Below are 26,215 nucleotides of genomic sequence, written 5' to 3'. Positions count from 1 at the left end.
AAGACAGATTTTATTTTGCCCCAAATCATTCTCATGGTTAGTGCTAGAAAACTTTTTTTAGACAAACATATTTAAATGATTTAGGGGAGGGCACCTGGTGCAGTGGGTAAGAGGCAACACAGGGCACCCGTATCCCACTTGCATGCCTGGATGCAGGTCCCTACTCCACAGCTCTCCCCTTTCAATTCCACCTCCTGCTAATGCACCTCCTCCAAGAGGCAGCGGATGATGGCTTTAAGGATTTGGGTTCCTGACACCCATGTGGGAGACTTGAATGGAATATCCAGCTCCTAGCCTCAATGTGGTTGTTGAAGGCACCTGGGGATTGAACTAGTGAACAGAAGATCTCTCTTCCTCTCTATTTATCTCTGACTCTCTACCTTTCAAATCCATAAAAATAAGTAGATAAAAATTTTAAAATGATTTAGAGCTTTTTTTCCCCTCAAAACTTTGTATAGTAGGTGATTCCAAGCTCAGGTGATATTCTCCATAGAAATAAATTTGTATGGAATAAAGATCTAAATACAAAAACAAATTATAAGGATTTAGGTTAAATTTATTCCTACATACTTTATTTTTTGTGGCTATTTTGAATGGGATCCCTTTCTTCATCTGTCTCTCAGGGAGTTCATCATTAGCATATAGAAAAGGAATCTGAGTGGAAGAGCCTTGTCTAAGGAGGACACTTCCTGAGGAGCTCCACAGGAGAAGACTGCTGTGACTGGCAGTGTGTCAGCTGAAACTCTGCAGCCTTGCAAAAGATGTCATAAACCAAATTCAGGCATGGGGAAGTATCTGTGACACATGTGTATATTTATAATTAAATATATGTATATGTTTAAATTTCATATCCATAATAGATACGAATAGAGCTCCAGTAGGTCTAAGAGAGTGCCAAAAAACTCAACAGAAGACAAATTATACTAATTGGCAATTCATTAAAAAAGATATACCATAAAGAGATAAAGAAATGCCCTGAATCATTAAGAAAATGAAAACAACTAACTTCTCTTAGGAACTGACAGAGCAAGCATACACCATAAACCAATGCAGAATACTTACAATGCAATTAACCAACTAGAGAGTGACATGGAAAAGACACCAAACTCCTGAACAACAGAACATACATCCTTGACCAGAGCAAATGGGACATTTCATTAACACTGACTGTACGCTATGTCGTAAAACTAGCCACCCTGAGTTTTAGAGAACCGAAATCCTTCTCAGAGAATGCTTCTGACATCATGGAATCATGCTAAATGTTAATTACTTAAAACAACCAGAAAAGTCCCCTAACTCCAAAAAAGTACAGTAATACCATATTTAAGAAGCTTATGAATAAAAAATAAATAAAAAGAAATTTTGCCAATATTGTGAATGGTAAAAATACAACATATCAAACAGGAGGACCTTGGTTAAAGTTGTACTTAAAAGAAAATTTATATGTGTGTGCATACATTTATATGTCTAAATATATATTAAAATAGAAAAAGTTGGAAAGAATAGCCAACTGTAGCCAAGAAAGTTGAAGGTATGAAATAATGAGCAAATATAAAACACAGAGGTAAAACAGCAAAAATGAACAAACTAAAAGTCGAACTGTAGAAGAGATGATGAGATCCCAGCAACAGTGAGCAGAGGAAAGGGCACCACTCTGTGTAGGTACACACACAGCTGTGCACCTGCCCACCTCCACAGCACACACACACAGGTACATACATCACCAGGCTCATGGGTTGGAACACTCAGTATTACCAAGGAGTTCATTCTCTCCAGTGACCTATACTTTCAAGGAAATTCCATTCAAAGTCCCAACAGATTTTCTAACGGGAATTATCGTTGATTTCTAAAATATATATGAAAACGCAACAGGGGAAGAAGAGGCAAGGCAATCTTGAAGAACAAGGCTAGGCAAACAAAATGAAGACATGCACTCAGATATCAAACCTTAAAATACAGTAATTAAGACAATGTGATGGAACAAAACAGCCAACTTCAGAAAAGTCCAGAAAACAGAATTGCTGCACAATTCCTTGATCAAAATCCTTTGCAGTGGAGTAAAGGATAGCCTTTTTAATAAAGTGTCTTTTAAATAAATCTGGCCAATTAGATATACGTAAAAGGGGGAAAAAAAAGAAAAACCAACCTTGCTCTCCTCTTAAGCCATATTCAAAAATCAGTTGGCCAGAGTGGGAGAAGATATTTGCACTGCAAACACTTGATAAAGGACTCACTTCCAGAGTGTGTAGAAATTCCTCCCAAATCCCTGCTTGGCTTGGTGAACATCGCAATCCCAACAAAGCATGGTAACTTTCCTATTTTGTTTTAAAGATGGCACCAGCTTTCCACCTCGCCTTCACCCTGGAGTTTTCTTTGATTATTCTCTTAGCCCTCCCTGTTTGGCTGCAGTAAGTCTGCCAATCCCAACCACTCAATGGTCTCACCAAAGTCCTCTTCCTTCTGCACATACTCACATTAGTGTACATCAGGTTTACCTGTCAGACTCAATTCTCTTAGAATGACCTTTGAGTTTTCACCTAAGAGGACTTGTGAACCAAATGTCATTACAATAAAAAATGAAAATAGGAAACATTCTGAGTCTTTGTGCTTACGTTAGAGGTCTTTGAGTTGCAATGATAAAATCTGGTCTTCCATTCTTATAAATAAAGCGTGCATTAGACTGGACCCAAGCCCATCGATTATCTTTTGTAAGAAGCCTGAAAACTGCTAGGCCACTTTCTCCAGTCTTAATCACTAAAAAAAAAAAAAAAAAAAAAAAGGAAAAAAAGTTAAAAAATTAAATGATCAAACTCCTAATAAACATATTAAAGAACATCTCTGAAATAAACTCTCTCTGACATATTTCTGGATGCATCTATGACCAAAGAAGCTACTATCTTGACAACATTTTTCATTTTTTTAAATATTTATTTATCTGTTTGAAAGGCAGAGTTACAGAGAGGCACAGGCAGAGGCGGGGGTGGAGGTGGGGGTGTGGAGTCTTCTATCTGCTGGTTCACTCTCCAGATGGCCTCAATAGCTGGAACTACAGCAATGCGAAGCTAGGAGCCCGGACTTTTCAGGTCTCCAATGCGGGAGCAGGGGCCCAAGGACTGGGGCCATCTTCTACCTTTCCCAGGCCAAAGCAGAGAGCTGGATAGGAAGTGGGGCAGCCAGGACTCAAACTGGCACCCATATGGGATGCCAGTACTGCAGGCAGTGGCTTTACCCGCTATGCCACAGCACTAGCCCCTATCTTGACAACTTTTAAATACAATATATTGAAAGAAATGAAAGCAGTTCTGCAGGGTTGTCTTTTTCCTATTGCATACTAAAATTTATCATTGAAAATGTTAAAGGTAACACATGGAAGTAAAGATAAAAATTATTTTCATTTAAAAAATAGCATGTTTCTCTACAGCTCAGTACTTCACGATTTTAAAGTTTAAATCTATATTAATCTACACTTATGAAGAATAATGACACTATTCAAAAAATTCCTGCATAAAATTTCAATGACCAAAATGGTCACTTTTGTAGTAATTCACCTATTATATTCTTGTGTGGCAGCTGTAAGGCAGACAATGAATAAAGAGTGTCATTCTGAAGAAGTTTGTCCAAACAGTCTCCTTCAACACACGCTATGGGTGACGCCTTGGAACAGACAATAGAGTCCTGACATGTTTGTGGGGAACACCAACTTACTCCGTATGTGGGACTCGGCACAGTACAGCATATCAGCAGCATGGATGAACTGATACCCCGACCCTCTCATGCACAGCTCTGCCTCTGTGTAGCCCAAGATGATCTGTCCTCTGGTGAACAACAGGGTGAAAGAAGAAGAAATGAAAATCGAATACAAAAAAGTATCCAAAAAATTCATTAATTATGTTGTTTTCTATATTATGTTTTGCTTAACCAAATTCAGAATTTCATATAACAAAGTGCAAAAAATCAACCACAACTATCTAAACTGTTCTCTTTTACTCAGTTTTAGCTTATTTTCTTCTCCTGAATACAACCATAAAATTTAGAACTATCAGAGCAGTTTGTGTAGGTAAAACAAAACCTTGAATAAAAATCTAGAATGCTTATACTTCATTTTTTAGTGACAAGGATTTTAAAATTACATCTCAAATTCCCACATTAGAAAGCAGAAAAACGTTGATCTGTTTTTATATGATATGAATGTTTACTATCAGATTCTATCACATAATGTTCTGAAAGCTACTAAATTTCTAGGGCTAAAAAATAATATTTGTATAATTTAAAATGTAAATTAAACCAATAATAAGTGTAATCAGAAGACTAAACCTTACTAATAGAAGTCCATCACCATCACCTTTTGTGGCAAGTGTTCTAAACAATTACAAAACAACAAAATAATTTGTGGGCCTGAGAAAATATCTTACTTTAAAAGGATGCACTGAAAGAACATGCAAGCAAATAGCTAATATAATAAACGATATTAAAATCTACATTATATGCTTTATATGCTAAGGGAGACTTACTGATACAAAATGTACTTTGATGAAATAAATGTGAAAACTTTCACTTACTTAGCATCACAGCCAGTAGGTGTGAAGTCTAGTTTGTGTTTGGTTCTAAAGATGAAATTTTTGGTTCTGATTTCAAGGATGGATGGTGGTTGAAGGGGAGTAGCTATTGCAAACAAAGCCAGCTGGGGTGGAAGTAGTGATCCATCCTTCCCTTTTTTGTTCTGTCCATGAAGAAACTTCAGCCTCCCCTGGAAATTCATTGCCTTAAAAGCACACACACATACACAAACATTCACTAAAATTGAAAGGCTGCATGGTGGCTGTTCTGGGAGTTCCTGATTAACTCCATAGAAGTTACTAAGACTGAGAACTGCTACTCTGATTCCTCTCTCCATAGGAAGTCCACTAAAATGATTCCAAAGCTTAGTGTGAGCAATGTCCTAAAAGTACTGAGAAGTGAACTTTTCTTTGCTTCCAATGGTCCTCACAGGACTACTGTAATCTTTTCTGAGCATTTTCCCCATCTCTTTCATTCAGCATAGCCCCTTGTATACTAGGCACTCAATATGCATTTCCCACTGAGTAAATGAACAGTGATGAAGTCATCATCTATGTATTAATTTTCCACATGAGCTATGTGGAACATAATATTTCCTATGAGAAAAAAATACAGCTTTATTAAAACACTAAAATCAGTCATTATGAACTCATATAAAGGATGCAGAGCCCTACTAGAACAAAAATAAATAATTTTTTTAGGAAACAGAGGAAATGAAGACATTTTAAACATGATCAATTTGTTTCATTAAAACAGTATCAGCCAGATAAAGGGATGAGTCTGACCCCAATCTCAGAGTAGCACAAGGAAGAAAAGATCCTACTACATGCAGAGATTCCATCCCAAGGATCCACAGTGTTGATCTTGAAAACTAGCATCAAACACAATTCTAACTCTGAGTTGCCACAACTATCTTCAGAAATAAACAACAAAAATCACTGCTTGGAAATGCTGAATGTAAAATTTGGTTCTTTGCTTTAACTGCCTGAGAATTCACCAAAAGAATGGGCAGTCTATGCTGTAAGTTCTCCTGTACTCACTGGAGTGAGTGGGCCCAGGCACACAATCTAGAGAACAGGTAACTCCACTCAGAACACCCCACTTGAGCTCCTGGTGTCACCCAGCAGGTGTTCAGCCTGTGCAATAAGATAGAGCATCTCCTATCACATGAAGATTCCGCAGTCATGAATATATAATCATCTTTCCAGACATGTAGAGAAGGTCACAATTTTCCTCAGCTAGCAGGCCTTAAATTAAAAGATACCATACATTCTCCTATTAAAAGAAGGCTAGACAATGCTCTGTTTTCATCCTAAAGAGTCCTAAAATTAGTCAAAATATAAGGTTCCATTTTATTTCAGTCTTTATTATGGCCCTAAAGGAAAGGATTTTCTGAATTTTGGGAGACACTCAAAATCTGAACTAATGATTTTATGAAGTGACTTGGCTTTATAAAATTGATGGATTTAAAAAAAAAACATAACTCGAATACAATCAAAGAAAGCCGGCTTCACTGGCCTTTTTTTGTTATACCTTCATAGTGAGAGTTAGTGTCCTAAGATTTTGCAGCTTACCAGGAAGCCTGATGAGTTGTCCAGTAGGCACCTCAATCGGCATATGAAGCACCTTTCCATGAAGGAAGAGTTTTCTGGAGGAAGCTGGTCTGGGTTATAATATACTGGCTGTGGAAGACCATGAGTTTCTGTAGAAATAAAAACAACACAAATCTACCTTCCATTTTGCTTAAAATGCAGGTTAATTTCTAAAAAAAAAAAAAAAAAAATCTATGTTCTGAAAATTTTTAAAAATTTTCAAATATGATCCAAAAAAACAAAAAATTTAGTTGTCTTTATAAGCACAGAAAGTTTCTATCTTTATTGAGCCATCATTGCCATAGTTTCTACCATCTTCTTGTTTGCTTAATACTTTCACAGGCTTCTGTATTTTTCTGGGAAAAGCCTTCTTATACGTGCACATGCTAGTTTGCTTTTGACACGCACTCCAGGATCAACCTTCTACAGTCCTTCCATGTTTCACGAGGTTAGCAGTTCCTTCTATAATACGGAATATGCCATCACTCTCTCACCATCAGTTCTCAACTCAAAACAACGTCTTAGCGTGTTAGGTTCTTTGTGACCTGGCTACAGACTCACGTCTTTCCACTTTTCCTCATTTCAGCACGGAGTTCTATGCCCTGAAGAGTCCAGGCCTCCTTTCACGGAACCCATCCACACAGTCACACTATCTTTTGGTAAATGTTCTTACCATCAGCTCCTTGTCCAGGCTCTGTGCACTGTGAAGGGTTTAATGCCCAGTGTAGCTGACGCTGGAATTCAGCTCGGTCCTCGGTATGGATAAGTTCATACACACTCTGATGTATAACATCAGACTAAAGAAAAAAGATACAAGGAGATAAAACAAAACTACTGATGAAAAAACACATGGCTTACTAAAATCATTTCAGAACCTATCTGGATTAGTGGGTGCTGGTTAGTGGTGATGAATGCAACTCGAATGATTGCAAAGGCTCCCCAGTCACCCACGATGGGGAAAGCTACAATGAATGTTTCAGGTTCTAACTGATTAGCAAGCTACTCACCATCACTTCCCAACATGAATGCTCTTGCTCAATAGCCATGCTCCACATTCCTTACTGTACTGTATTAAGATCTAGTTACGTTCCTTCTCCATTTATTGTTGAAATCCTACCTCTTCCATGATCCCTCCATGAAAATCCAGTCCTCTGTGACTTCTCTAAGCTTATTTATCACATAGTTCCTTCACAGTCTCAAAGTTTTCTTTGTATTACATTTTTGCTGCCAGTAGAGTCTGTAAGACTAAGGGCTCATGCCTTCGCCACATCAAAGTCCTTGCCCTTTTCTGCCTCTCTCTGTTTATCACAGTGCTGAGCCCTTAGCTTTGAAATTAGAGTTTTTCTAACTGTTTTAAAACTGCAATTCATGGTAAGGAACATGTTTTTCCATCTATATCATACACACATATACACATGGAAAAAAGTTCCACAAAATGCTTACCTTTATTATGAGTGATGACACTGTGTATTCTATATTATTTTATTTGATTCCACCCTAAACAACTAAAAAGAAAGTTTGATGTTTGATCCACTATAACAACTGCATAATTTCCCACGAATGGGTCACAGCTTGCAGTTTTAAAAATGTTGCTTTAAACTGTCACCCATGTCAGATATGTTTTCTTAAACAAACAATATCTAGGCTATGATTGTGTGTGAGAAAAAAAGACAGGACAATGGCTAATCTTTTCTATTTTTATAACAGTTAAAACCACATCATATGGTTAACAATTATGTAATTCATTAAAATTCAAACAGGTTTTCCTATGATATCAATATATTTTAAAATGCAAAAATGCAAGAAAATTGAAATTGAGGCTTTGTGGTGGTAGCCAGATTCCATTAAATCTCCCTAGGAACTTCATCTTCTACCATGAAACCATCTCTATGGCACCCAGTGCTCAGCTGCCAGAATTATCTGAAACACACACTGAAGCGCGTGCTGCCCCTGGTTTCCACTGCATGTGTGATGGAGTTAAAAACAGTCTTGAAGTCTCATGCAGACAGTGCTAATCATATCCAGAGCCTGTGGGCTTGTCAGAAATGCAAGTCCATGCCACGCTAAGACCTACTGAACCAGAGTGTTTGGGAATGGAACCCAGAGGTTTTAGATTCTTCAGGTGATTCTCACACACATTGCAGCCTAAGAACCAGATATCTAAGAACAGCAAGCACGCTAGTGTACTTACACTCTGTTCTCAAATTATCTCAGATAATCTCACCCCTCAAATAGGCCGAATACTTTACAGCTCCAAGTATTGGCCCATCATTCACAGATGTTAACCTGAATACATGTGCCTCCTTCAAGGAATCCCAGTCTCCTCTCACAGGGCTTCTTGCTTCCTCCTCTGTTCCTTCCTCCACACTCTCTAGGTCAGCTTAAAGATCATTTAAGTGTTTTCCATAAACCACATAAATCAGAATTAAAGGTACAAACCATAGAATTTTGCTAGTATTATATCTTAGTACCTCACTCATCTATCCTCAGCAATCTAGAAGTCATCCATAAGTTTTTTGTCAGCTCTTCTAAACTCAAGGTTCCTTACTATGATATTATGATTAATGAGTTATTCTTGCGTAATAAATGTACTAAGTACATTAATTAATATCCTTATACATGAGTGCCATTATTAAGTAACTAATGTAATAAGACATTAATTAACACAATAATCAGGTGTTAATAATCATACGGATTTAGAGAAATCACAAAGCTGTATGTTAATGTTAGAAAAATATATTAGCTGCAAATAGATCATTTTTTATTCCACAGCCTATATATTCTAACTGATAATTTATATATTTAAATGTTACATATATCTGTAAGGTACACTACATATCACAAGTAGAAAGTTCATTTTTTGAGAAAAATTTACTGTGAATGATATCAGAAAAATATATTTACCTGCTGAAACCCCAGGTAATCCTGTATAGTAGAAGAAGCATAAAAGACCAAAGCATCTACAGTGACAACCAGTACAAAGCCATTCAGAGCCTAGAGTAAAAAGGTTACAAAGTTAGTGACACAACAATACATTAACCAAAAATAGCGACTCTATCTCTGAAAAAGCTTCCTTTCAAAATGATTTAAATTATTATACCTCTGACAGACACATCACACAGTCCTGGAGTGAGAAAAACCTATTTACTCCTTCTGCTTTGCCCGCTAGGGCGGGCGCTTCGTCTAGCAGTTAGGACACTGGTTAAGAAGCCCATGGCCTGCATCACAGGGTCTGGGTGTACTCCACATTCCACCTTCCGGCTCCTGCAAACCCTGGGAGGTACCAGTGGCGGCTCAAGTGCAGGTTCCTGCAGCCCCCGTGACAGTCCTGGACTGAGCTCTGGGTCAGCTGTTGTAGGCTCTATGGAGCGAGTGAGCCAGCCAATAGGAGCTTCATCTCCCTCCCTCCCTCTCTCTATCTCATTGTCTCTCAAATAAATTAATTTTTTTTTAAAAAAAAGCCAACATAAGACAATCTCAGAAATTTAAAAAAAAAAATGCAACTTACAGCTAAACCTCAAAGCTTAACTGCAACCACTTTAGCAGAACACAGGCTTCTTCTTCCCCCTCGTGCTTCAGGTGTTCTCCCTTAAAGATACTGTATCTATTTTTTCAGAATGCACTAGAACCTTTCACATCGCTATTTTAGAGAATGATAGGATGTGTAGGTGCTGATTAGACTCTTTAACAAGAGAAATCTAGATAGGAGACAATTTTTTTGTGTGTATAGACACTTCATACACTTAAGGAATGTGAAATTGGATATCCTCAAAGTATTCTAAGACGTTTTAAGACTTAATGGAAATGACAGTGTGCACAAACACATATATATGACATTCAAATACACATATAAAGCCTCCTGCAAATGAATCTGTCCCCTAACATCTAATGCAATTACTAAGTGTATTTCTCTCTCAATATATCCTGCTATCAGTGCTATTTCTTCATTTGTTCCATCTGAAACACGATTCTTTCTCTCCTTTTTGCCTGCTTTCGTTAATTATTTTTATTTTTTCCTTTTCCATATCTTTCCTTGATTTAGTTTGGAAGTTCTACCCCCTTTTTCTGTTCTTTCAGTGGTTACTCAAGCTAGTGCTAATTCCCCTTTGCTCCTCTTGGGTAATAACAAACAGATGTGATGCCACTTTTAGTGTTTACTGTTACCATACGTTTCCGTTCTAGAGGAACGCACTGCTTCCTGCCCGAGCTGATTTTGGTCCTCAATCTATTCTTTGCTATGTGATCATGGCTAAACCTTTCCAAGATTCTCATTTGTCAATAAATGGATAGACAGTATGGTTTAGTTACACAGATTTGGACTAGACTCCTATCTCTGTCTCTCACTGGCTGTGTGGCTCTGCAAGCTTTGGTGTCATCATTTCAAAAACTGTCACTTTAAGGGGTGGGTGATGATGCATCGCACTATGCCCAGCACAGAACTGGCACTCCCTGATGTAAGGTACTACACTGTCAGAGTGTGGAAATGAGCAAAACCTGGTTTATGTGATCACGCTTTGAGAGTTATAAAAAGCCACAGAAATAATACTTAGTTTCTGTGACAACCACTTCGACCACAGGTGAGAGAACATATTTCAGTGCTGGGGTCCAGGACTTCATGGAGACTTCAGCCCTGGGCTCGGCAGCTTAGGGAGCACCGCACTGCAGGTGAGGCAGACGAACACAGGGCTTCTCTCAGCTCGCTCCTTCACAGCCGGGATCTCTGGTGCTTCTGATCTTGCCCACAAGGATAATACCTATTCTCCGACAATCTTTCTGCTAAGTGCTTCAGAGTATCCAAGGGGCTGAACTCTCCCAGCAACTCATTGAAGCAGGGCTGTAATCCAGTTTTATAATGGAATAGGAGGTAAACTCACTCTTTATAGTATGCTCCAAGGTCAGAGCCAGAGTCAGCCAGGAGGCAAACTCAGGACCCACGCTGACCCCGCTGCTACACACTGCATATTGCAAAGTTGGTGCCCAGCTCTCTCTAACCACGCCTGCGTTCTCAGGCCCTTGAGGGCAGAAAGCATATGTAATACACAGAGATTTCGCCAGGATAAAGAATAGTGAGTCAGTACACCAGGAAGTTGAATGTTTAATGATAAACACATCAAAGTGAGCATCAGTAAATTTTGTTGGCAGTAACAGTAACAGTACATACCCATCATGGTGTTATTTCATCCAAAAATATCTTTTTTCCTAGAGAATACTATTAGTTGATCATGTTCATATTATTTGGGGAAGTATTTTTTCAAACAATTGAAAATTCCTTTAGACAAATGTTAATTGTCACAAATAAAATTAAAAGCTAAAAATAGTTGCATGTTAATTTTCATACATCAATGCATTTTAAATATGATCTTAAATGATCTTAGAAGATCTTAAGATCTCAAGACGATCCTATATACTATGCAAAATAAGCTTTTTATTTATGTTAAATTATCTTAGTGAATTAAAAAATGGAGTAAAAAGGGAGACGGCGCCGTGGTGCACTAGGTTAATCCTCTACCTGTGGCACCGGCATCCCATATGGGTGCCAGGTTCTAGTTCCAGTTGTTCCTCTTCCAGTCCAGCTCTCTGCTGTGGCCCGGGAAGGCAATGGAGGATGGCCCAAGTGCTTGGGCCCTGCACCCGCATGGGAGACCAGGAAGAAGCTCCTGGCTCCTGGCTTCAGATTGGCGCAGCTCCAGCCATCGCGGCCATTTGGAGAGTGAACCAACAGAAGCAAGACCTTTCTCTCTGTCTCTCTCTCTCACTGTCTGTAAACTCTACCTGTCAAATAAATAAATTAAAAATTTTTTAAATAGATTAAAAAGGTAATTTCATAATAATAAAAGGGATTATCTTTCTTTTAGTCTTAATCACAAAGATTTGCCCATTTATCTAAAAATCATGTTATTGTTCTCTTACTATTTAATATAAAGAAGAAAAGTACAATATTGCTATATATAATTCCAACGGCTTTACCGAAAAATAAAATTGCAGTTTTGTAATAAGTATAGTATTAACCCATTAAGTCCTGAATTTTCAATTCTGTGACTATTTCAATGACATAATATTTATGCAAAGTTTTCATAAGTGGTATATTTAGTTTTTATAGGTGTCCTACACATAGGATGAAGGGACATAAATAAACAGTACCAGTTAGAGCTTGCCTGAAATGTATGAGATAAACTATGAAGTACACAGATAATGAAAAGATAAAAAGTCATTTTTAGTCTTATAAAATATTAATAAACAAGCTAATGTAGAAACTAAAATTTCTGTTAATGAATACCTTAACATTTTCTTTATGACCTTTCTTAACAGCAAAGGGGGATGCACATTTGGCACAGTGGTTAAGACGTTGCATGGAACACCCTCATCCTATATCAGAGTGCTCAGATACGAGTCTCAGCTTTGCTTCTGATTCCAGCTTCTGGCTAACGCACACCCAAGGAGGCAGCAGGTGATGGCTCAGGTACTTGGGCTACTGCCACTGACTTGGGAGACCCGGATAGAGTTCTAGGCTCCTGGCTTTGTTGAGCCCTGGCTGTTGCAGGTATTTGGGGGTGTGAAACAGTGGCTGGAAAATCTCTCTGTGTCTCATTCTCTCTCTCTTTCAAGTAAAGTGAAAATTAATAATAAACAAGGGTGCTGGCACTGTGGCATAGAGGGTAAAGCTGCCATCTGTGGTGCCAAAGTCCCATATGGGCCCAAGACCTTGGGCCCTGCACCCACATGGGAGACCCGGAAGAAGCTCCTGGCTCTGGATCGGCCCAGTTCCAGCCATTACAGCCATTTGGGGAGTGAACCAGTGAATGGAAGACTTCTCTCTCTCTCTCTCTCTCTCTCTCTCTGCTTTTCAAGTAAATAAACCTTTTTAAAAATAATAATAATAAACAAAAAGCAAAAGAAAAGACTTCTTATCACAAGTTCCAGGCCATACTGCACAAACATCTTCCATATTGTAGCAGTAACTGGCTGATAATTTCAGGTAGAAAATACAGCCAGATGCTGTTATGACAACTGTATAAAATGAAACGTGCCATTTCACAGGTGTACAATGTTTTCAATCACCTTCTTCATAAAGCGATAACAGATAAAGACGATCCTGTGGTCTACAAATGGTACCCAACATGATTCAAAACAGGTGGATTTACTTTATTCACTTGAGAGGCAGAGTAAGAGAAGAAGATCCCACCTGCTAGTTTACTCCCCACATGTCTACAATGGCTGGGGCTGGGAACCAGGACCATAAACCAAGTCTCCATGTGAGTGACAGGAACCCATCTGCCTGAGCCATCACTGCTGTGCCTCAAGGCCTGCATTAGCAGGAAGCTGGAGTCAGGAGCAGAGCCAGGAAAACAAATCCTGGTACTCTGAAGCGGGAAGCAGATGGTTCTAACAGATGTCTTAACCAAAAGCCAAATAAACGCACACTCCCCAAGGTGCTTTTATTATAACTACCTCAAGACTTACAATTTCCAGATAATTTAAAATTTAAAAACTCTAGCTTTGCATTAGTACATTTTTATTCTGCATCCTTGACAAAAGATATGTACACAGTGTGTCTCAATCACTGGTCCACAGTTTAGCAACTGTATGTCCATCAATTCACAGTTGTCTATTTTCAATTGAAATAAAGGACCACCTGACTACATAACCAAATAAGTGTATAATCACATTAAGCAGCAATCATTAGAATTTTTCCTATGACCTGAATAAAGAGTCATATGTTTTTGTTAATATATGCATAAAGATTTGCAGCTGGAGCTGAGGGGAGGACTCTTGCTTGAATATATTCAATTTTTTAACATAATAGAAACATGGTTAATTTCTGTTATCTGGAGTTTAAACATAATTGCAGAATCATAATAAAAACATCAAAAATTATTAAACTTCAGGATTCACTGAAAGAATTAATGGAGCTAATAAAACTTGTGGTTACTTCCCTCTACCTCTTTTCAACAAAATAAATAAATATCTGAAAATGTTACATGACAATCAAGTGTCAGTTCTAAGAGAAAGACAATAGAGGAAAACAAGGATTCAAATGCTTTTACAGAAAAATCTATTAGAAACTCTCCAAGTTCTCCAAATGTACAGGACTTATAGTAATTGAGAAAATCTACAGCATGTTAGTTAGTTTCTCCCAGCTGCTTAAATAAAATGTTAAGATAAAATATTGGAGAAAAAATTCTGATTAAAAAGAATTTTTAACTAGTAAGTAAATGTAACTATTTTAACTGAGCTGCATTCCTGCAAAAAAGTATATACAAATCCAATACCTTAAATGGAAATTTTACACTAATCTAAGAGTTATTGCTATATGAAGAAATACAACAGGGTGGGTGATTAAACCCTTAATTAGTCTACTTCGTGTAACACAATTTCTTCACATTACATCTTTATTGTAGTTCAGATAAAAGTGGCACCAGACATGAGATGGCTGTAGTTTTCTTTTTCTATTTACGTTTGTTCTTTCAAAGAATCATACTAAAATTTACCTGCAGTAAGAATTCTCCTTCTTGCAAGTTCAGGCCTTCTCCAAAGTTTGCCCTGCAGGAATCCTGGCCTCCATTTCTGTCCGCAGAGGAGGACTTTAATGCAACTATGGGAAAAAATGGAAAGACACATGAGATAGTAGAGCAGACCTTAAAGTAAGCAACGTTAAAGGACTGTGAGAGAAAACCTCTGAACACAGGGGCAAAAAGACAACTTGAAATAATGGTGTTTACTGGTACTGTAATGACCAGGTAATCCCTTTGCCAATGATGGTTTCCAACTCTGTGCTAACAATAAAATTGAAGCAAGATGTCAGCTGATGCTATCAGAGACAACTTTTGAAGGTTCACTCTGATTTTTACCACCCAACTTAGAAGTTTCAAGTAACAGTGCTGCTACGAACTCTTCCCTCCATTTCCAGTCTACTTCCCACACTACGGTTCCCGAGAACACGACCTCTAGAAGGGTCTGAAGGTCTGCAGAGCTGTATCTGAGCTTCAGGGACTAGCAATGGTGAGGAGCAACAATCAACCACACACCTCACTGAGAGATACTTCTACCACATTGAGAATTCTCTTGTCTAGTTTTTAGGTAAAAAACTGTCAATGCTGTTATTAGGTTCATGCTAAATTTATAAATCAACAAATGGTTCTTTCCAAGAATGTTTCACCACTTGCTCAAGTCTATCATTTTGTCATACTGGTTTGTGAGTCACATTTCCAAGTAGCCAATTGTAATGGTCTCTATCCTCTCTCAAGGTGTGCATGCACACGTGTGTGTGTGTATGTGTGTGTGTGATGTACTTACAGTCTGGGAGGCAGCATAGCTAAACAGAAATAACAACAGTTATCATTTACTTAGTTAAGCATTTTGCCCAGCACTTTCAAATACTCTCTCATTTTAAAGCATGTGGATATTGGTGTTGGACAGAATTGGGTTCAAATCTTAGTTCTGCCATTTATTAAATGTGTGGACTCCTCAAGCTTGTTTCCTGTTAACTGAAGTGGCAACCAAAAAAAAAAAAAAACAAAAAAAAACAAAAAAAAGAACAAAAACAAACAAACAAACAAAAAAAACAAAACCAATTCTGCAGGGTTGTTACAGAGTTTAGAGAACATATGTGAAGTGCCCGGCACATGGCACATCAATGGTTCAATAAACAATAGCTTCAAATCTTAGCCATAGGGGCCGGCACTGTGACGCAGCAGGTTAACGCCCTGGCCTGAAGCACCAGCATCCAGTGCGGGCGCCAGTTCTAGTCCTGGCTGCTCCTCTTCTGATCCAGCTCTCTGCTATAGCCTTGGATAGCAGTAGAAGATGGCCCAAGTCCTTGGGCCCCCGCACCCATGTGGGAGACCCAGAAGAAGCTCCTGGTTCCTGGCTTCAGATCAGCACAGCTCCAGCCGTTGCGGCCATCTGGGGAGTGAACCAGTGGGTGGAAGATGTCTTTCTCTGTCTCTACCTCTCTCTGTAACTCTTTCAAATAAATAAAATATTAAAAAAAATCTTAGCCATATTTCCCAGAAGTTAATGACTACCTTACTATGTAAGGTATGACCTTCTAGATACCTTCAATTTTTATCTTTCAATTTCTGTGATCTCTTTTCAATCTAGGATATTTAAATAGGAGAAACTAGTAAACAAAACCATCTTGGGCCAGTCCTTCTAAGACTTCTTATTTCATTGTGTTTATAGATCAAAATAATCTGCCTCCGTGAAATACAAGATTGACTAATCACCAGATTTTCTCTCAGTCTGAACAAAGCATCCCATACAAAACATTTTCGTGTTTGCAGTGTATTTTCTGGTAAATCTTCAGAGCATGTGTCACACCGGGACTTTATGCCAAGTTCTAGCTGTCGTTGAAGTGGAAAGATTTTTCTCTAAAGAGGAGGCCAGAAATACGGCCTCTCAATATGATAATTTTAAAAGGCCAGAGAACAGATTTCCTTAGGCCAAAAAATGGCTTGAGGTAAATTGATCCAACAATTAATCATGACCAGAGGAAATATCTAATGTTTTCTCACCGAAAGGTAGGAGCAAGAATGGCCTTTCTTTCCATTTCTATTCTGTATAATGTTGTTCCTTCCTTCCTTTTTTAAAAAGAGTTTTGATTAACACGCATTATTTGTACAGCTTTACGCAGCACAGCGCTATATTTCAACACATGTATACAACACAAAGTGCTCAAGCCAGGTCATGAACATGATCGACATTTCCTGGTCTTTCCTCCACGCTTTGTGCCTATGAGCTCCTCTCTCCCAGCTTTTCACACAGAGCAGAACACAGGATGGTGAGCTGCGGTCATCCCACTGTGCTGTGTAACACCGGAACTTGTTATTCTATATTTCTTGGTGCCCATTACCCAGCCTCCCTTCTTTGTCTCTGGCTATCACTAAGCACCTTTTAAAACTTCCACAAGAGTGACAACACGCAACATTCTTCTTTCTGTTTCTGGCTTACTTCACAACATAATGATCTTCGGCTCCATTCATTTTGCTCCAAATGACAGAATTTTGTTTTTTATGGCTGAATAATATTCCACTACACATACAAACATTTTCTTTAACCATTCACCCATGTATGGACATTTTACATGCACTAAAACCTCAGAATGTCAGGGTTAATTACACTCTGCTACTTTTCCAAAAGCTCCAGTATAGGTACAATTTCTGTTATACTGAAAAATCATGAAGACTTCCTAGTAAAAAGAAAATAACAAAGCCAAAACATGTACACTGATTGCCATGTAAACAAAAATAACCTGAAAGAGGCATATAATGACAGTATCATATTTTAAACGCCTAAAATTAACATGAAGAAGCTCTTAAAATTAAGTTTTAATAAATGGAACTGGAGTTAACCCCAACTAGAGAACAGGGTAGGAGAAAAGATTGAGAGATAACATCTTGACCACTAGTAAGCTGAAGACGTTAGAGATATCATTCATCGCAGAGTAACTTGTGATTTCTCTTTGAACTTATCTTGGAGTTATGAGACAAGGTAAGTAGGCAGTAGACAAACACTGCTTTTTAGTGGGAAACTTAAGCTATACAAACAAGGAACAGGAAAAAAGTGTAAAAAAAATATTAAGTACCAGGTGGGATTTAATTACAATACTAAAAGAACTTGAAGGAAAAAATAGGAACAAATTCCTTCTAAACGACAATGCACAGAATTGTAAATGGTTGCAAGGGCAAGATTTAATACATTAACTACTTCATTACATATTGCAAGAAGTGCATTTTGGGCAATGATCACCGAGGGGTCTACCAAAAGCAAATATTTCTGTTGCTCTTGTATCTAAGGTCAATCACTGGTAAAGGATTTAAGTAAATATTATGCAAAGATGTGTCCAGGAAGGGTGTGTTCCCTTCCCAGAGTCATCTAAAACACACTACTGTGCCTGCTGAGAAACTCACTTCATGCTCCGGCCTTACCAGACTATGTAATGTTTTACCCTTCTGTGAAGTCTTCTATTTCTTGGTCTCTCACCAACTTCCACTCCCTTCTTAGAATTACCAGAAAGTATATTACTACCACTTACTTGTGCTCATACACTGCTTGCCCTGATTAGAAAGCAGTGACAAAGAAGGAAGGTACCATGTGACACTATCACAAGGGCTATCTCTACCGCCTGGGTGACTTTCAATACAGGATTTTCACAATGCTGTGTGGTACTGAGCACATACTGCAGGCCCAGCATTGCCTAGGCATGACAGTGTTATTTAATCTGCAGAACAGCCCTATGATGTCAGCACGGAATTCATGAAGAAACTCAGTTAGGGGAGGTTAACACACGTCCCCAGGGCCAGAGTTTTAAGTGGCAAAACTTAGGTAAAAGCACAGGGAGCCTGATGCCAATGTATGAGCTGTTACGAACCGCCTCCTAGACTCCTCCACTATATTAACCACCTCTGACCTCTAGTTTCCTCATCTTCAAGTGAGGACAATACCAGCCCTTGAGATAAATTTTTATGAGGGCAAAACACCATGTGGAGTACCTGAGTAGTCTGGAATCAATCACTGACAGTCAAGGGCAAAGATAATAAACAATGTTGAGTTTACACACCCACAAGTCATCATAGAAAGCTTGAGATAAAGGTGCACACCAGGGGTAAACTGAGTTTTCCCACTTTTAAATAGAAGCATTAATGATCGATTATCTAGCCAGACTGTTCTGAGGACTATATGACACAGCACTGAAAGCACTTCAAAACTGCAAGTTGTTATATAAATTACATGCATAATCAGATATCTAGGACACTTTAAACACTGCATCTCAAGAATTAGATGCACAATTCAGAGAAACAAAGTATAATCTCTGAAAATAAGTCATCAACTGCTTCTGCTACTTAGGAAGCATGTGCTGTGCTGTAGCAGATACGTGTTACAGTCTCCTCCACCAGCCAGGAAGCACCACCTTCCAAAGCCCGAGGACTTGACTTTGAACATTTAGTGGAATGTCAAAATAGTAAACCACAGTGTGTTTCCACTATCTGCTCACTGAGAGGCCTATAAAGCAACCCCACAACACAAATAAGAAGTTAATCTAATCAGTGACAGGATTTAGAGTGTAAACATATCATATTCTAGATGATTCCAGCCTATTCCCACTTGCATTTAAACATACTCATGTTTCCTAATATGGAACTTTCATTCCTTATATATCTAAGCTCAGAGGTCCATTTCTCCCTACATGCCAAATATTTCTTCTTCAAAAAAACATGCTTTAAGTTGTTCAAGATTGAAAATTCATGGTGAAAAAAATACTGGACTGTGATAAAGTTTATTGTTTATTTTGTACTTTGTTATTGTAATTTGCACTTACCCAGAAAAATGACAGGATGAATCCTGCCAGGAGGAACATATGCTTTCTAAATCCCTAATCATTGCCATAAATTCAATTGATTTTATAATAATATTTATCATCCCCTTTATTACTCTGGCAGGGAAAGTTAAATTCCATTCCCACACAGACATAAGCATAAAAGACAGCAAAGCTATGACCTATTATAAAACTTAACCAACCACATAAACTTTATCAATGAGAAAGGGTTAATTAGGGCAGTATTTCCTACACGTAAAGAGAATATCCCCAGTTTATTTTAGCTTGATATGAAGGTGTATTTATAAATAATTTCCAAATAAGATATTAAGTGTACCTAAAGGGAGTTTCCTTTACATACGCTGGGGTAAAAGACACATTTCACTTTCCTTTTGTAAATGAAGTGTTCTTTCTCCTTTTGAGGGAAGGAATAAATTTAAATCAAAACTGTGTTATATTTTAATCCCAAGGAAACAAATGTAAGGTCTACATAGTTCAGTAGCTTCTGATGATACAGATCATGTCTGTTTTTTTCTGCTACAAATTTCTAATCACCAAGACAGTGGAAAAGTAAACTGGGTTTTTTAAAAATGTGTTAGTTTACATATATGAGACTGTAGGTTAAGAAACAAGTGGTCACTGTCTTGAGAAATGACTTGCATTTAACTTTTCATATATATAAGAGGGGAATTCAAATTGCACTTTGAGTAGCTGACTATAACTCATCAATGACAACACGGATTCTCATACTGTCAGGGATATTAGAATCGCTTGGAAAGCCGCGTCAGCCATAATGCTTCAGGTCTCTCATTCAGTAAGTGTAGGCTAGGACATAGTCTGTACTATGTAGTCTGGGCTACTACTAACAAGTTCCCATAGAGCACTGGGACCAGGGTTACTCTGTGAACCAGTGACTTAGAATTTCAGGATTTAGTAAACAACTTAGAAATGTTCTCTATGTCTCTCATCATTACCATGTTTAAAGAATACACTTGTAGAAATTTCTTCAGGAAACAATAGCCCTAATAACACTTTTACAAACACAAAAACTGAAGCACACACAAACACATGGCAGTAACACAAAATTCTCAATGCATCCAAATAGAGTAAACAGCACACCACGCCCATCATTTATATTCTCACCAAAGCAAGCCATGTCATTTTTCCCCGAACACAGTGTCTAAAATGGAGTATGTGCCACTTCTGATGAAAGAAAACTATATGGATCAGCAATTATTACATATTTTTAAAAATATTTAGCTTATTTATTTGGAAGACAGTTACAGAGACAGGGAGAGATAGAGAGACCTTCCATTGAGAGGTATCTTTCATCTGCTGGTTCACTCCCCATATATATTACATCAAAAAGCTGAAAAAAAATTAAATAGCAAATTTCCATCTCAAAATCAAAACACTATTTATCATTAAACCAAAAATCTATCCAAAGATGGATAGTACCATGGGTAAATAAAACTCACCAACACTTTATTTGATGATTATGCAATGCTAAACTCAGATAAACAAACCTACTTCAGATACTTCGAAGATTAAGAAATAACATTTGCTATGATATTGTGATACTAAAATTGGTAAATTACTTGGTATTCGGTAACTTAAACATTACAGCAGATGAAATTATAGAATTCCCATGAATGAAAAAGCTGATGTAGAAACCCATTAGACTTTATAAAATATCAACCTTTAAAAGTTGCTTTATCGGCCGGCGCCGCGGCTCATTAGGCTAATCCTCCGCCTTGCGGCGCCAGCACACCGGGTTCTAGTCCCGGTCGGGGCACCGATCCTGTCCCGGTTGCCCCTCTTCCAGGCCAGCTCTCTGCTGTGGCCAGGGAGTGCAGTGGAGGATGGCTCAAGTTCTTGGGCCCTGCACCCGATGGGAGACCAGGAGAAGCACCTGGCTCCTGCCATCGGATCAGCACGGTGCGCCGGCCACAGCGCGCCTACCGCGGCGGCTATTGGAGGGTGAACCAACGGCAAAAGGAAGACCTTTCTCTCTGTCTCTCTCTCACTGTCCACTCTGCCTGTCAAAAAAAAAAAAAAGTTGCTTTATCATTTAGTTCATTTTTACTGCTTGCTCAAGCTTGGCATATATACATGCATATATATTTATTTTTCTAGAACAATATTCTTGGGTAGGCTTTGGTGCAGTGACTAAAACCTTGCTTGGGATGCCCACTAAAACCTTGCTTGGGATGCTGGAGGGATTGGGTTTGAGTCTAAGCTCTACTTCTGATTCCAGTTTCCTGGTAATGCACACCGTAAATGGCAGCAGGTGATGGCTCATGTCCCAGATTGTGTTCCAAGATCCAGCTTTGTCCTGGCCCAGTCCTGACTGTTGTAGGCAGCTGGGAAATGAGCTAGCAGATCAAAGTTCTCTCTCTTTCTCTGCCTTTCAAATAAAATGAAAATAGTCAATGAATAAATAACAGCAATATTCTGCTTTAAAGAGGTACCAAAGCAGGACTGAAATTTGTAGAGATGCATCAGCTGCAGGTGAATAAACACAACAGCTCTTTTTAAGTAAATTAATATCTGTGAAAGACAACAAGAAGAGTCCCAAATAAAGTCATCCAAGATCCATGATAAGCATTGAGTCAAACAAATGTTAGACCATCGCATCTAACCTCACATCCAATAAATGTTACATCTTGATTATCTAACATCACATCCAACTTCACATCTAATAAGTGTTAGATCATGATATCTAGTATAGTTACTGGCATCCTCTCTTCTCACACTATTTTTAGGCCTGGGAAATTTAAAATATTTTAACAATAACTCTACACTTTATAAAACAGTGATTATCCTAAGCATGTAAACATGAGTCAAGACTCAGATTTCCCCTGTTACCAGGTTTTGAAAATAACCAGAAAACTACTCCCCCTGATGGTAGCCAGTGTGGAATTTAGAATTAGAAACTCAAACCCCTAACTCAGTTCTGAAAGGCTTAATGGCAACCTAGCAAAATTCATCCTTTTCTTGTTCTGACACTTCTTTTCCACAAATTAAGTATATACACCTTAATTCTAAAGATGCCATAATGAATAGCCCATGATTCAGGTATAATAGAGGATGTAAAATATTCTATAATTAATGATTACAAATAGTACAATATTTACTATGAAGATTTTATTAAAGGAATAAATACTATATCACATTTCCCCTATTACCATCACCTAGAAAAAAAATTTTGTCTGTCTCTTTCAGCTCATTAGATACATGTGTCTAAATAGAAAACCTAGATTACCTATTTCCAAATTTTTGGCTCTTTTCCCAAAAATTCAATATGTGGGATTCACTCTCAAAAATCAGAATAAATTTGAATACATACATGATGTTGAGCATTTCAAAAGGTAATATGGAAATCTAATTCAAATAATGCAATATATGGTGAAATTATTCTTAGTATGAATAAAACATTACCACACAGGATCGGGTTGGTCAGCAAGTGCAATGCTTACTATGGGACAAATATGCAAGATAACACAGGAGAAAACAACCCCTTACTTTAACATCAAATTTTACAGGTTAAGTCGTGGCCACCCAGATTCTGGTGTGCTAACAAGCTACTAGTGATTACTTAATTTACTTAAACTGTTTATATACTTTCCATGTTAGAGATAATATGATATTTGAGTTTAATACTCAAATAATGTCAAAGAAACTGCTTCAAACTTCATCACTGAAGTACTCAAACGTTACATTTCAGAATTCTGTAATTAACTAGGAATACATACATATCACCGTTGTACTTCTAAGTTAAGTGTTGCTTTGCAGACAATGACAGCAGTGTAGTCATGGCCCTGCTGTTTAAGATGATCCATCCAAGTTGGATTATTTAAACTTGCAATAAATAGATGTATTTTCTTGGAAAAATATCTATTGTTATAGTAAAACTTGAGTTTCCTTTCTAACAAGATTGTATGATTACTGGTTTATATTGTTCTTTCCGCAGGAATTCACACACCCCCTGTTTGCATCCTGTTATTCACTTGGAGCTTCCCTTCCCTTCACTATACTGTTTCCCTAGTGGTGACAGAGCAGGTCCAACTGCAACAAGCGTCCATCTAGGCTGCACTGAGCAGTCACTCAGTTCAGGTGGGTGGGTGACCTCCAGGTGTTTTTCTGTTGTACCGTCTTCCCAGAGCAGGGCAACATACGGCAGACTTGGGGATCTGTTTTGTTATTTTTACCAGTTACTTCCCTCCCTTTTTATCTTACGCTATATTGTTTACTGAACAACCTAAGATACTGTTTAAGGTGTATGAACACCCCTAGTGTACAAACACATATTTTTCCTAAAATTTTGTATCTTTCGATCTGTTTTTCTGAATGCAATGAAAACACAAAATACAAAACAACAAGATAAACTTGCTCAGGAAAAAATCAAGGCCCGGTACAGTGTCTGCCTCAGACATTGTAATGTGCTTGTTAACATACTGATTCCTTGGTTTTACACAGAATCTACTGAACCAGAATACAAGAAGCATAGCTTTTTATTAAGATTTTCAGGTAATTCTTATACATACTGATGTTCGAAAAACAATACGTAAAGGTTCTAAAATTAAAGACAATACACTTGATGAAGGAATGATACATGTCGGTAATAAGATCCTACTGTCAAATACACTGAAGCAGAATGAAAGAGGGACAAGCTCATTAATGAAGAGCCAAGAAAATACTTTTCAACAAGTATTAACTCCTTGATGAGCCCTGTTAAACTATGACATTTTTTACAAAGTAGACTTTGGAACCTCCTTTCCTTGAGGGGTTGGACAACAGGAGGCATGTCTAGTCAGGCTTGTGTGTTTCTGTGTGTACACACACATATAATGCATACATTAAATGTATATACAAGTGTTTCTGCTTAAAGGGTACTAATTATGTTAGCACTTAAATGTCACACCAGCTGCTCTAAGTAGCTTCAGTTTTGTTTCGCTTCTAAACAAGGGATAACCTAAACATTTTTTCCCCTTCTTTTTAACAGATATAAAGAGGAGCAGGAAATGGAAATTGCAAAATGACTCAGACCAATAAATCTTTTCAAAGTCAACGAATAATGCTTCTCTGGTTTCTCTATGGTAAACTCTAGGGGTGAGGGCCATGTTTCTTATGCCTTAGACTCTCCCACGACATGGGCAGGTAGTGAGCACTGCATGTGATAAACCCAAAGGATCAGGGCGCCACTCCACGGAGCTGGGAGCCACAACCTACAGTGGTGGTTTCCAAATTTCAACAGGCATCTAGCCTCGGCATCAGAGTTTATGATTCTACAGGTAGGTGTGGAGGCTCAAGAATTTGCATTTCTCAGAAGTTCCCAGGTAATTCTGATCCTGCTATTCTGGGAACTATGCCTCTGAGGACCACAGATCTCGGGAAGAATCCTCAGAGCTTTGCTATATAAGGATCCTAAAAAAAAAGAAGTAACTGAGGTATGGTGAGGAAAAGAAAAAATCATATACTAGTAATCTGGAAACTAGTGTTCTAGTTTCAGCTCTAACACAAAATGACCAAACAGCTGATAAACACAGCCACAGACACTCCACTTAATAGTGGAAAACACATCTCCAGGATTAGCTGGAAAGCCTTTTTAGATATACATTAGAGAAAACTGGAAAAGTCTACTATGAAATCTGTAAATATGAATTTTCCCTGAAGTTACTGCCCTCAAGTCAGTGTGTGTCTGTTCCCCAGACCAGAGAAAGTACATGTAAGCAAGCAAATAACTAGAATGCTCAGACTAAAGACACCAAAACAGGGCAACATAAACTCAAAGAAAAATTAAGTATTTTATAATATTCTAAACAGAAATTACAATCTCAAGTATCTGCAAATAGGCTGAATAGGTACAACAGTTCCTTGTGATTTAAACCAGCAGTATGAGAACTTGTTAGGAATGTAAAATCTCAGTTCATACCTACACCTACTTCTGCATCTTAATGGATCCCTACTAGAACCTGAATGCACATTAGGCCTGAGAAGTACTGACACAGCCACGCAGGTTTGCTCTGTTACTAAAGTCTGTAAAGTCTGTAAAATAACATGACATTTGGAAAAGAGACTTTTCTTGTAAAAGCTATTTCTGGCTTACAACCAGATGAAAGTCAAGGAATTATTTTAAATGAGGAAACACACAAAACTATGATTTCCAAACAGAACTTTCCATTTAAAATACTTTGTGATGCTGAAATTCTGCATTACTAAAAGGTGACAAACAGCACTACACCCGCCTATCTCAAAACCCTCACTCTGTTAGCTGAGTAAACTTAGAGGGATACTGCCTGCTTTGGTTAAAGCCCAACAGTTAGTTTGTTAGTGGCACAAGCGACAATGAAATCTAATTACACTGTGATACTTCTTCTAGTGGAAAGAACTGTTAAAGTGCATCTCCCTGTAGTGAACATACTTAATATAAAGGACTAAAAGTACACATAGGGGCCAGTGCTGTGGCTCAGCAGGTTAAAGTTCCAACCTGCAGTGCCTGCATCCCTTATGGGTGCCAGTTCAATTCCTGGCTGTTCCACTTCCAATAGAGCTCCCTGCTGGTGTGCCTTGGAAAGCCATAGAGGATGATCCAAGTGCTTGGGTGCTTGTACCCTCTAAGGAGACCCAGTGGAAGCTCTTGGCTCAGTCCTGGCTCAGTCCTGACTGTTGTGGTCATCTGCGGAGTGGACCAGCAGATGGAAGACCTCTCTCTCTCTCTCTCTCTCTAATGCTGCCTGTCAAATAAATA

General features: G+C 38.2%; 1 protein-coding gene across 1 annotated transcript in view; it reads right to left on the bottom strand.

Moving 5' to 3' along the window:
• The window catches only part of AHR (aryl hydrocarbon receptor), a 47,489-nt gene that overhangs the window by 6,179 nt on the left and 15,095 nt on the right, over window positions 1-26,215 (bottom strand). The window contains exons 3-9 of the mRNA XM_062178213.1: window positions 14,639-14,742; window positions 9,054-9,143; window positions 6,823-6,946; window positions 6,132-6,259; window positions 4,560-4,762; window positions 3,706-3,815; window positions 2,613-2,754 (exon numbers count right to left, since the gene is read on the bottom strand). Coding sequence (XP_062034197.1) covers window positions 2,613-2,754; window positions 3,706-3,815; window positions 4,560-4,762; window positions 6,132-6,259; window positions 6,823-6,946; window positions 9,054-9,143; window positions 14,639-14,742 — 901 coding nt within the window. The remainder of the gene's footprint in view (window positions 1-2,612; window positions 2,755-3,705; window positions 3,816-4,559; window positions 4,763-6,131; window positions 6,260-6,822; window positions 6,947-9,053; window positions 9,144-14,638; window positions 14,743-26,215) is intronic.

Source organism: Lepus europaeus, chromosome 20 (genome assembly GCF_033115175.1).
Source record: "Lepus europaeus isolate LE1 chromosome 20, mLepTim1.pri, whole genome shotgun sequence".
NCBI lineage: Eukaryota > Metazoa > Chordata > Mammalia > Lagomorpha > Leporidae > Lepus > Lepus europaeus.
This window is presented reverse-complemented; position numbering and strand designations above follow the sequence as displayed.